This window comes from Staurois parvus, unplaced genomic scaffold (genome assembly GCF_062004578.1).
Source record: "Staurois parvus isolate SC_StPar_1 unplaced genomic scaffold, SC_StPar_1.0 ptg000390l, whole genome shotgun sequence".
NCBI lineage: Eukaryota > Metazoa > Chordata > Amphibia > Anura > Ranidae > Staurois > Staurois parvus.
Window position 1 is genome coordinate 969723 of NW_028318186.1, and position 12687 is coordinate 982409.

Sequence of the window (12687 nt, forward strand, 5' to 3'; positions counted from 1 at the left end):
TGCTGGAAGCTTTGCAAATGCTTTGTTAAGGCTAGGTTCACAACTATGCAGGTTGCGTTTGAGCCGTTTCTGCACTGCGTTTTGTGTTGTGTTTTGCACCTGCGTTTTTGATGCATTTTGTGTTTTTTATTTTATTTTTTTCCTTGTTGCTAGGCAGATTTAAAAGGCAAAATGCATCAAAAACACAGCAAAAACACAGTACATGCAGCATCTGTACTGCAGCGTCTCCATTGAAATCTATAGAACTAAAAATGCTACTTTTTGCATTCAAAAAAGTCCCTGACCCTTTCCAAAAAACGTACTGGGTAAAAACGCGCAGATGTGAACATGTCCCATAGGAAATCGTGTTAAATGGACTCTACTGCGTTTCTGCAAAATGGTGTGAACCTAGGTAAATCTTACTGTTCACACTGCTCCTATACAAGCTGAAGCCTGTGTGAAGCAGCTCTGATATCATCCTATTGGAATTTTTCAGAGGTTGCTGAACTGTGTCCTGGTCTTTGATGATTTTTTTTTATCTTGTTGCTTTCAGTTCTTTCAAACTCATGCTAACCATGATATTTTTGTCTATTACAGGATCCCAGAATATGACTTTTTCTGTATTCAATAAAGGAAGGTATGTTGTTGAACTTTTCTAAATGACTGTGCCATTGCCTAAAACATTCCAGGAATTTGTTTTCTGGAATGCTGTGCAGTATCTTTGTCGCTTCATGTTGGATGTCTGGAATGTCATCAAATCTGTGTCCTTTTAAGGCATTTCTTTACATTTTGGAAACAGCTAAAAGTTGCAGGATGTTAAGTCAGGGGAATAAGGTGGCTGGTCCAGTTTCAGATGGATTTCTGGGACAGGAACACATAAGGCATCATGTGCAGGAGCATTGTCGTTGTGGAGAATCCAAATGTCAGGCCTTTTCTGGTCTTTTCCTCCAAAAGGATTCTCGTAATCTTTTCAGAATTTCCAAGTAACAGTGTTGGTTGACCATGCTTGCATCATCGTGGACATACTCCCACCCATCCTTAACTGCTTCCCCACCGACCTATAGCAGATCTACTGCTATAGGGCGGCAGAGCTGCACAAAATAAGGTATATCTACGTAATTTTGCAGTTACGGGTATGGGGCGCGCGCGCCACCCTACCCGTGCCACCATTGACGGCTACAGCTGTCAATCACCATGTTCCTCCTGGAGATTCCCCGCCGGCACCTGGCGATCGCCGAGGAACAGTGAAAGGGGAGAGGACTGTGTGTAAACAATACAGATCTATCCCCTGTTGCACAGCAGAGCAATACATAGAAGCATGTATCCCTAGTAAAACACACACAGCACACAGTTAACCCTTTGATTGCCCCAGATGTTAACCCCTTCCTGCCCAGTGCCAGGAAGTTTTTTTAGTGTTTTTTAGTAGCACTGATCACTGTATTAAGATGTCAGTGTCAGTTAATCAGTTCCCCCCAGTGTCAGAATACTAGTATAAAAAATAAATAATAAAAAAAGATTCCAATATATAAACCGCCATTTGTAAACGCTATAACTTTCACATAAACCAATTAATTTACATGTATTGGGATTTTTTTTTAGCAAAGACATGGACCAGAATACATTTTGGCCTAAATTTATGACGAAATTTGATTTTTTAAAAATTTTTTATTAGACACGTTTAATAGCAAAAAGTCAAAAATAATGTTTTTTTTTTCAAAATTGTGGGTCTTTTTTTGTTTATGGCGCAAAAAAATAAAAAAAAAGCACATGTGATCAAATACCACAAAAAAAAACTCTATTTGTGGGGAAAAGAGGACATGAATTTTATTTGGGTGCAGCGTTGTGTGACCGCGCAATTGTCAGTTAAAGTAACGCAGCGCCGTATCGCAAAAAATGGCCTGGTCAGGAAGGGGGCTAAATCCTCATGAGGGCAAGTGGTTAAAGCTGAACTCCAAACATAAACACATTTTTTTTCTAATATGTTCCTCAATAGCCACAAAGGGTATAAATTCAGTTTGTGTTCAGCAAAAACGTTTTTGCAAACCTATCGCAAGATAGCCACAAAAGGTATAAATCCAATTTGTGCTCAGCAAAAACATTTTTGCAAACCTATTGCAAGATATTACCTTGTAAAAGTAGCAGTGACACCATCACTGTGCTCACATAGCCTGTGCAGAAAGCAGAGCTTTCCAAGGAGCCCAGTAGTTTCCTCCCACTACAGGCTGCCTGAAGAACTACAGGAGGGGGTGGAGACAAGACCAGTCACCCTGCACAAGGAGAGAGAGCAGCAGTGAGCGGTCTTTATTAAAGGAAGTGGCACAGAGTGAAAGCTTTTTTTACTGCACAGATCTGGAAAAAATACACAAATCACACCAAGATTCCAGAGAAATACACAGGACTCTTGTATTTTAGAAATGTCCTTATCCCATAGTTCAGCTTTAACATGTGTTAATTCACCATTGGTCCAAAGGAATGAACAATTGAAAGTTTCCCAGATCGATCTTTCCTCCCTCTTAGGATTGATTGTATTTTTTTCTCTCTTGTATAATAGATTTACCTCTTCTTTTCTCTTATGTTCTGCGTTGTTAATAATCCTTTTATTTTACTGCATGCTGCACTAAATAATATGCTGGCTCTATGTAAAAAAAAAAAAATGACCCTCTGTCCATATCCTTCCAATCAGGTCCATAGTGAGCAAAGACGTGTGGCATATCAGCGCAAAACAGGAACTCTTCCTCTATCAAACACACTCAGGTACAATGCCATCTTCAGATCTGTAACAGATATATGTTATCATTCATATCATTTCATTTAAAGCCAAACTCCAGGCATAGACATCTTTCCTTTAAATATATTCCTCAATAGCAAAGGATATAATTCTACTTTGTGTTCACAAAATACATATGCAAATCCAGTTATTACCATGTAAAAGTAGCAGTGACATCATCACTGTGCTGTACATAAGGGGCGGACTGACAACTCATGGGGCCCCCGGGCAATAGGGGATCATGGGGCCCCTGTGTCCTTGTCCAAACTCAAAAAAGCCTATGAAAAAGGTACCAGGGGCATCTCATGGGGCCCCCTACTAACCCCCGGCCCTCGGGCAGTGCTCGAGTTTCCAAATGGTCAGTCCGCCCCTGCTGTACATAGCTTGTGCAGACGGAAGAGCTGTGGGAGGGACCCAACAAGTTCCACACACTACAGGCTGCCTGCAGATAACTACAGAAGGGGGCGGAGACAAGACCAGTCACCCTGCGGAAGGAGAGAGAACAGTAGCGAGCGGTCTTTATTACAGGAAGTGGCACAGAGGGAAAGTCTCACAGTCGCACAGATCTGGAAGAAATACACATGATGAATAGATTTTGCCAACATTTATAACACCTGGAGTTAAGTTTTAGGGCCAGTTCACACTGCATGCGTTTTAGTTGCTTTTTTCGGCATCCAAAACTCACAGAAAGTAGGTTATATGGTTGTCAAATACTTCCAAATGGGACCACAGATATAAATAAAAACCTAACAGGGGTTCTTACTATTCACTACTCTGTCCAAATCTGGAGAGACCATTTGTGGAAACAGTTTATGTGGTTTTAGTGCCACCTAGTGACCCGTGAAGACACGGCTTTAATAGTGCCTCTGGATACTTTTTGACCAGCACATCTCCTGGGTCAGGTCAGACCTGAAATGTCTTGACTCTTTTCCTTCTCCCACCTGCCTCCTAAATTCTCTAATTGTTTAATGACAAAAACACTCATTTCTGACCTGTAGCTTTCTATAAATAAGAGAAATTAAAGGCAGGCAACTGAGCAAGCAGCATCCACCTGGAACCATCTTGTGTCACCTGTGTATGGTACTGTCCACCACTGTCTCTGCTTATCATTCAAGAAATATCACACTTCCTAAAACTCAATTATCCTAAACTGAGCACATAATATTTCCTCCCCAACGTGCCTCTTCCCCTGTTTTCTCGGTCAGGATCACTAGCACTTAACAACCCATCCCCGCATGTCAGGGTGCTAGGGGTAACCCTGGATTATGAACTATCCTTTCAGGCCCACATCCAATCCCTGTCCTCAACCTCCGCAACATCTCCAGAATACACCCCTTTTTAACCAATGATACCACAAAGCTCCTAATTCACTCCCTGGTTATCTCTCGCCTCGACTACTGCAACTCCCTTCTCATTGGCTTACCTGTACATAGGCTATCCCCCCTCCAGTCCATAATGAATGCTACTGCCAGGCTCATCCACCTTACCAACCGTTCAGTGTCTGCTACCCCTCTCTGCCAATCCCTCCACTGGCTTCCACTCACCCAACAATACATTTTAAAATACTAACAACAACTTACAAAGCCATCCACAAGTCTGCGCCAAGCTACATCACCAACCTGGTCACAAAATATCAACCAAACCGCTCTCTTCGATCCTCCCAAGACCTTCTACTCTCTAGTTCCCATGTCACCTCCTCCCATGCTCGCCTCCAGGACTTCTCCAGAGCTTCTCCTATCCTATGGAACTCCCTACCCCAATCTGTCCTGCTAAATCTTAATTTGTCCACCTTTAAACGATCCCTGAAAATCTTTCTCTGTAAAGAAGTCTATCCTGCTTCTACCTAGTAAACCGCCATTTATTTCCACCATCAGCTCATCATCCACAGCTATTACCTTTTGTATCACTCAACCCTTCCTCCTAGATTGTAAGCTCTAACAAGTAGGGCCCTCTGTTTACTCTTGTGCCAAATTGTATTGTAACTGTAATGTCTACCTTCATTTTGTACAGTGCTGCACAAACTGTTGGCGCTATATAAATCCTGTATAATAATAAAAGATAAGAGAAGACTCATATTGACTCCCATCTATCACCTACCTGAACTTCTCTCCTTGGCCGCGGGGGTGGATTTTTGCTGTAATCAGCTTATATTTTTTGTCTACACATACAACATACTCTGATTTTATTGTTTCCTCCTTAGAAATCCTGTCGGTGAGTCCAGAGTCTGGCAGTATAGGCGGTGGGACAGATATCACTATTACTGGGGATTTCTTTCAGTATCCAGTTAAAGTAGTTGCAGCAGGTATGAAAATATCACTTTTTTTTACCAGTATGCTAGAGGAAAACTCCAGTAAGTTGCTAAATATGCAATTGAAATACACATTCCTGCTAGGCAGTACAGTCAGGTCCTTTACCCCCCACTACAGCAGCACAGCCTGATCAAGAACACACCCCCAGCTTGCTGATTGGATAATGAAGAAGCAGCAGATAAACTGATGAACCATCATTCCACTTCTGCTCTCTCCCATCAGAATGTTCCTTGACAACACATTTTGAATCTTGATGTGCAGGGAATTGTGAAATTCTAATATTAAGACAAAATTAGTCCCTTGGTTTCATTTAAAAAATATGTTTTATTTTTGAATGACTGCCTTTAATTATTTTTAAAGTGGTCGTAAACCTAAGACATGGAATATGAACAAGGCATATCTCTCTATAGAGTGTACGTGTCTCAATTAAGAGCACTGTCATTTCTGTCTGCTGCTTCTTCCTCTGCTATAAGCAGATAAGCATAACGTCTGACGAGTTTTCCTGACACCAAGAAAAAAAATGGTGACAGGGGAGGGACCTCCAGCAGAGTGACAGCTCTGTTCCTGTGAGCTGTGTGAAGGGGAGGGGAGTGCATCTTCCCTCCAATCAGCTCTCAGAGCTCTCCTCACTGATGTAACTTCAGCTCCCCTCCCCCTGCTTTTCAGAGCTGAGAGATCCTGTGTAATCTCTGCACTTTGAATGGATGTAGGAGAAAGATAGCTACAGATAAACATGAAATATGAACAAGGCATATCTCTCTATAGAGTGTACATGTCTCAATTAAGAGCACTGTCATTTCTGTCTGCTGCTTCTTCCTCTGCTATAAGCAGATAAGCATATTGTCTGACGAGTTTTCCTGATGCCAAGAAAAAAAATGGTGACAGGGGAGGGACCTCCAGCAGAGTGACACCTCTGTTCCTGTAAGCTGTGTTAAGGGGAGGGGGGTGCCTCTTCCCTCCAATCAGATCTCAGAGCTCTCCTCACTTATGTAACTTCAGTTTTTAAAAGCTGAGAGATCCTGTGTAATTTCTGCACTTTGAATGGATGTAGAGGACAGATGGCTACAGATAAACAGGTACAACTTATGTAGGAGGATTTGCTTCATCTCTTCATCTGTATCACTTGAAGCCAGTCACTTGGGTATATGTGAGGGTTTACAACCACTCGGTTGCAGAATATTAGGTGATTATCTATCCACACCAGGGGTCTCCAAACCTTCTAAACAGAGGGTCAGTTTACTGTCCTGTAATCTAGGTATATATGGATTGGAAATTGGCCAGTTCAGCAGAAACTGGCTGACTTTCAGTTCGTATGTACCGCTGACTGTTCAACAGAAGCAGGTCTAGCAACCAGCTTTTATCAAAGGGACATGTTGGAAAACCAGCATTCGATCAGTACTTTCAGCCAATTGTTGCAGCAATGATCAGTGTATTCTGACAAGGGTGGTGGAGTCCCCGCTGTCAGAATACAATAGTTCAGTGGGAGAGATCCCTGCATCCTGGGCACTTGTGTTGATAAGGGGATCTGTCAGTTTTTTCATTCAGCTCACTGGTTGAATGGAAAAAAAACTGAATACGTATACCGTGCTTTAAGCTTTAGGGGGGACGGACTGTAGCCATTAGAATAAGAAAATGCCCCAATGTCAGTGGGATTTTAATAATGCCTCAGGCTCCTCTGGTCAGTAGCAGGAGGAATAGTAGCTCATCATTGGTATTGGTGGGAGGAATAGTGCCCTGTCGTTGGTGTCAGTGAAAGGAATTTCCCCATCTTTGTTGTCAGTGAGATGAATTGAGATGAATAGTTCCTCATCATTGGTGTCAATAAGAGGAATAATGCCCCATTGTTGGTGTCAGTGGGAGGAATAATGCCCCATTGTTGTTTCAATGGGAGGAATTATACCCCATCGTTGGTGTCAGTGGGAGCAATAATGCCCCATTGTTGGTGTCAGTGGGAGCAATAATGCCCCATCATTGGTGTCAGTGGGAGCAATAATGCCCCATCATTGGTGTCAATAGGAGGAATAATGCCCCATTGTTGGTGTCAGTGGCAGGAAAAATGCCCCATCGTTGGTGTTGGTGGGAGGAATAGTGCCCCATCTTTGGTGTCAATAGGTGGAATAGTGCCCCATCATTGGTGTCAATGGGAGGTATAGTGTCCCATCATTGGTGTTGGTGGGAGGAATAGTACCCCATCGTCAGTGTCTGTGAAAAGAATTATGACCTTCTGTTGGTATCAGTTGAAAGAATAGTGCCTCATCATTGGTGTCAATAGGAGGAATAGTGCCCCATCACTGGTTTCAATGGGAGGTATAGTGTTCCATTGTTGGTGTTGGTGGGAAAAATAGTGTCCCATCGTTGGTGTCTGTGGAAGGAATTATGCCCTTCTGTTGGTGTCAATGGGAGGAATAGTGTCATATTGCTGGTGTCAGTAGAAGGAATAGTGCCCCACGGGACAGATAAAGGAAAGAAAAGGGCTGCATCCAGCCCACAAGCTGCAGTTTGGAGACCACTGATCTACACTACACAAATAAACATTCCAAGGACATTAAAAACAATAACTTCCAATAGCATTTCTGCAAAATCATCCAGGCATGCAAAACTGTTATATAAAGAATATTAACATTTACATATAAGCATCTAATATTTTCATTTAAACCCACATCTGAGAAGTTAAAAATCCAGATTAAAATCCCCCTTTCCCACAGCTGTTACAGGATCTAATGCTCCTTACTCCAAGGGTATTAACCAATGGTCCCATGCACTTCTTTCCCACCATTTCTGGATGTGGCAAACAGTCCCTTAGATTTGTTCTTCTTTCCAGTCTCTGACTGGTCTTGTCACTACCTGACGTCAAATTGTACAATGCAAGACTGGCAAAACCAATAATCCTACATTGTACATGATGACGTAGGAGTGTCTGTCCACATTCCAGATCTGGGGAGAAGAGGCCGGATCACAGGTTGTCTGTTGACTATAGGTTAAAGTGGAATTCCAGTCAAATTCTTATTAAACCTAAATTTACTCCCAACCCCATTCTAAGACTACTCTATCTGGAATATGCAGTTCAGTTTTGGGCACCAATTCACAAAAAGAACATTGGGGAACTGGAGAAAGTACAGAGAAGGGCAACCAAACTGATAAGAGGCATGGAGGAGATCAACTATGAGGAAAGATTAGAGGAACTGAATTTATTCTCTCTTGAGAAGAGGAGATTAAGGGAGAATATGATCAACATGTATAAATACATCATTGGTTCATATAGTGAACTCGGTGTAGAGCTATTCACCCTGAGGTCATCACAGAGGACAAGGGGGCACTCTTTACATCTGGAGGAAAAGAAATGTAATCTCCAAATACAGAAAGGGTTCTTCACAGTGAGAGCTGTGAGAATCTGGAATAGACTCCCTCAAGAGTTGGTTCTGGTCAGCTCAGTGGATTGCTTTAAAAAAATGCCTGGATTCTTTCCTAGATACACAGAATATAACTGGATACTAACATTTATAGGTAAAGTTGATCCAGGGAATATCCGATTGTCTCTCGGGGGATCAGGAAGGAATTTTTTTTCCTGCAGGAGCAAATTGGATCATGCTTTGCTAGGTTTTTTCCTTCCTCTGAATCAACTGTGGGTATAGGATTATAACTTTTTTTAATGGTTGAACTGGATGGACTTTTGTCTTTTTTCAGCCAGACTAACTATGTAACTCTGTAAAAGAAACAAGATGTCTATACTGACCTATGCTGAAGATGCTCTGGTCCGGTCACATGATAAGGTCCCAGTGCCAGCTTCAGAGTTGTGGAGAGGCAGTGAAAATGGCTACAGAGCCTGAGCGATGATGTCACCCATAGGAGTACTATGGAGCATTCATTGCCAACTGTCCCTCCTCTACACTGACATCAGCAATGAGCCCCGATAATGTGACCGGACCAGAGCACCTTCAGAATAGGTCAGTATAGACATCTTTCCTTTTACAGGGTAAATAGAGGAGTCTTAGAATGGGGGTGGGAACAGATTTAGGGTTAGTTAGAATTTGACTGGAATTCCACTTTAAGGTAATCCTCCTGACAAAATATGCAACAGATTATTTTTTTGGCTGAGTAATGTGTTGATATGTGTTGTGTTTTTTGACACATCACCATGCAGCATTGGGTTTATAAATGAGAAAGGCAGTACATGATAATGATTGATGATGATTGATGCTAGCACACTTGGAAAGGTGGGAATCCAGTCTTAGGCTGGCCATACACTATACAATTTTCTGTTCAATTTCTGTCCAAGTTCCTTTAGATTTACCTTCAACTATGTTGAAGGTAAATCTAAAGGAAATTGGGAAGAAATTGAACAGAAAATTGTATAGTGTATGGCCAGCCTTAGCTGTACAGACACAAAGCCTGACCTCCTATATACGTTCTTGTAATTTGTCAACATTTCTTTTTTCCTGTATAGGAACCCCATGCAAGATTAGATCTGTTTCTCCCAGAGCTATTATCTGTACAACAGCACCAGGAAGACAAACCCAGAATCCGCCTTATCCAGGTAATTCATGACATTTTTTGAAGAATTAGGCTGGTCATACATTATACAATTTTCTTTAGAATTTTGCTTTAGATTTACCAAAAACCATATAATATGAGGTCCAACCTAAACAATACTTTCAATTGTATCCAATTAGGCAGACCCTGGCACTATATAGTTGAAGGTAAATCTAAAGGAAATTGGGCAGAAAATTGTATAATCTATGGCCAGCCGTAAGCACACTCCCCTAGTATCTCAGAATCCCTCTGAATAGGCAAGCTTACTTTCTATTGAAAGAGTACTGTTTCCTTTTTTTTGTGAGATTTGCTGCAGTGGTCTAGGGACCTGACATCAGCAAGACCAAAACAGAGTCCATAGCCCTGCACTGGACATGATGACGTTGCAGGACAGTCCACTGCTGGAGCATGGGAGAGCACCATCTGCCCTGCAAGTGGAGGTTTAGATAATATTATATCTCCTCTCCTCTCCCCTAGACAAAAGAAGATATTAACCTCTGCAGTGCAGGCAGCTTAGCTGCCCATAGTTGGGCTGTAACCACTTAAGACTCAGCTTTTTCTGACACTTTTTGTTTACTAAAAATCTGTACTTTTTGCTAGAAGATTGCTTAGAATCCCCAAACATTATATATTTTTAAAGCAGAGTCCCTAGAGAATAAAATGGTGGGTGCTGCAATTTTTTATGTCACACGGTATTTGCGCAGCGGTTTATCAAACACAATTTTGTTGGGAAAACAATACACTTTTGTGAATTGTAATGCACAAAAACACAATATAATACCCAATGGTTTAGTATAATATAAAAGATGATGTTACAGCAAAAAAATAGATACCAAACATGTCGAACTTTAAAATTGAGTGTGTGTGTGTATACAGTATATATACACTGTAAATATAGTGTTTCATTATGTTTATTATACTTCATTATACCACTTCATGTGCTCTCTGCCTCTTCTGACCATTATCAGTCACTTTGCTGTTAGCTCTCACTGTAGACTACAGAACACTACCCTGTGTTATAGAGATGAGAGGGGAGGTGTTCTTTAATCCCTAGACATTTCCTGTCCCATTGTGACAACACTACTAGATACAAAACAATGAGTGAGCATTGTCATCCTAGACAGCAAGTGTTTCTGTCAGCAGGGCCGTGGATAAGGGGGTAACTCCAGTCCTCCTGTACAGGGCCCAGGCCAGCAGGGGGACCCAAGCAGCTGGATGAATCGGATGTGGGCAGGGAGGGTGATCGGCATGGTTGGGGGGGGGTAATTACTGGAATTGATCCCCTACAAGGGCTTTCTCTGCAGCAGAAGAGAGCTGGCTTTTTCTCCTCTCCCTCCTGCTGGCTCTCAGCTGCTGCAGAGAGAGCCGTACTGGGGATTGTTTCCAGCAATTGCACCCGCCAACTGACCCCCCCCCGACGCACACATCATCCTCTCTGTGCACTAAGGCGGACTGACAGCTCATGGGGCCCCCAGGCAATAGGGGATCATGGGGCGCCTGTGTCCTTGCCCAAACTCAAAAAAGCCTATGAAAAAGGTACCAGGGGCATCTCATGCGGCCCCCTACTGACTTCGGGCCCTCGGGCAGTGCCCGAGTTTCCAATTGGTCAGTCCGCCCCTGCTGTGCACTATACATTTCCCGTGCTGCCCAGGCCCCCCTGTGTGCCCCCACCTCCGCAGTGCTGCCGGCTTCCCTGCTCACATTTACCAGTCCCTGGTTTCTCCTGAATGAACACAATGAGTGATTGGTACCAATCTCTCATTGTGTTCATTCATAACTGAAGCATAGTAAACTTAGCTTTCTTGGGGGGGGGGGCCCTGTCAGGTTGGCTGTATGGGACCCCTTGGTTTCTAACAGCAGGCCCTGACTGTTAAGACTGTCAGGAGCCCAATAAATGAAAACTCATGCATCCAACACATCTAAGGGCTGGTAAACTACAATATATAAGGTTTTTGTTCTTTGGATTAAATACAGTTTAAATATTTAAAATTTGATACGCAGGTAACCGAGGGTTGTGGTATGAACTGTGGGATGAATCGGCTGATCCAAATATCACTAACAAGCCTTTACTTCTCCACGGATTATTGGTGCCCGATGCCAGCTCTCCAGACATCAGGCTGAAACCAGGATGTCCATTCAGGTAACAGAAAGTCAATTGGGAGCATACACCACTGTAATCATTTCTGGTATACATCACATACTTAAAGCTGAATTCCAGGATTTAAAACAAAAAAAATATCCTTGTACTGGGGCCTCCCCTACACTGGAATGGATATGTGCTAGTTAAATCTAAGGTCGAGAAAGAAGCTGTAACACCTTATTTCTCACAGGCTTCCACTGTGCTGAGTGACCGGTCCTCCAAAGTCTCTTCTCAAAAGCCCTTCAGCTGGTGGTCACACTCTGGCAGCATTGCGTTCAATGCAGGACTGATAGTCATGGACTTGAGGAAGGCAAGGGCTTGTCTACAACCCTAAACTAAAGAGTGTAGAACCCCTGCAGTGCATATGGGACTGGGAAGGGGGTGGGGGTCACTGCTAGGCTACAGGAGTCCTTGATTTTCTCTTTTTCTTTGGTTTTCTATTCTGTATTTAAGAAATAAAGCTAGATCACCTCTCTACCACAGGGCAGTAACCGAGCATATATCAGTCAGTCCTCAAGCACACTGGACGTTTTTACAGCGGCTGTTTCTGGCTTTTGGCGTATTCTTCTACAGCCAGTAAACTCCCTAGCATGTTTTCCTATGGGTCCATGCACACATAGACTTTTTTGGCAGGTTTGGCAGGTTTTTTGGCTGGAAAATAACTCCAGAACTAGTGGGTTTCTAGAGGAGTTCTTAGCTGTAAAAATGCTGTAAAAACGCTCTAATGCCGTAAATGTGGCAAAACGTGATTAAACGGGACAAACCAGCCAGTAAACTCCCCAGCATGTTTTCCTATGGGTCCATGCACACATAGGCTTTTTTGACAGGGGCATTTTTGGTTGGAAAAGTAGTGGGTTGCTAGAGGAGTTCTTAGCTGTAAAATCCCTCTAATGTCAATAAACGTGGTAAAACATGATAAAACGCGGCAAACAAGCCAGTAAACTCTACAGCATGTTTTCCTA

The 12687-nt window shown here is 42.6% G+C and overlaps 1 protein-coding gene across 1 annotated transcript in view; it reads left to right on the forward strand.

Annotated features, from left to right (window-relative positions):
* PKHD1 (PKHD1 ciliary IPT domain containing fibrocystin/polyductin) overlaps window positions 1–12687 on the forward strand; it is an 808705-nt gene that overhangs the window by 22852 nt on the left and 773166 nt on the right. The window contains exons 2-6 of the mRNA XM_089685961.1: window positions 533–616; window positions 2663–2733; window positions 4947–5048; window positions 9500–9589; window positions 11587–11725. Coding sequence (XP_089542087.1) covers window positions 533–616; window positions 2663–2733; window positions 4947–5048; window positions 9500–9589; window positions 11587–11725 — 486 coding nt within the window. The remainder of the gene's footprint in view (window positions 1–532; window positions 617–2662; window positions 2734–4946; window positions 5049–9499; window positions 9590–11586; window positions 11726–12687) is intronic.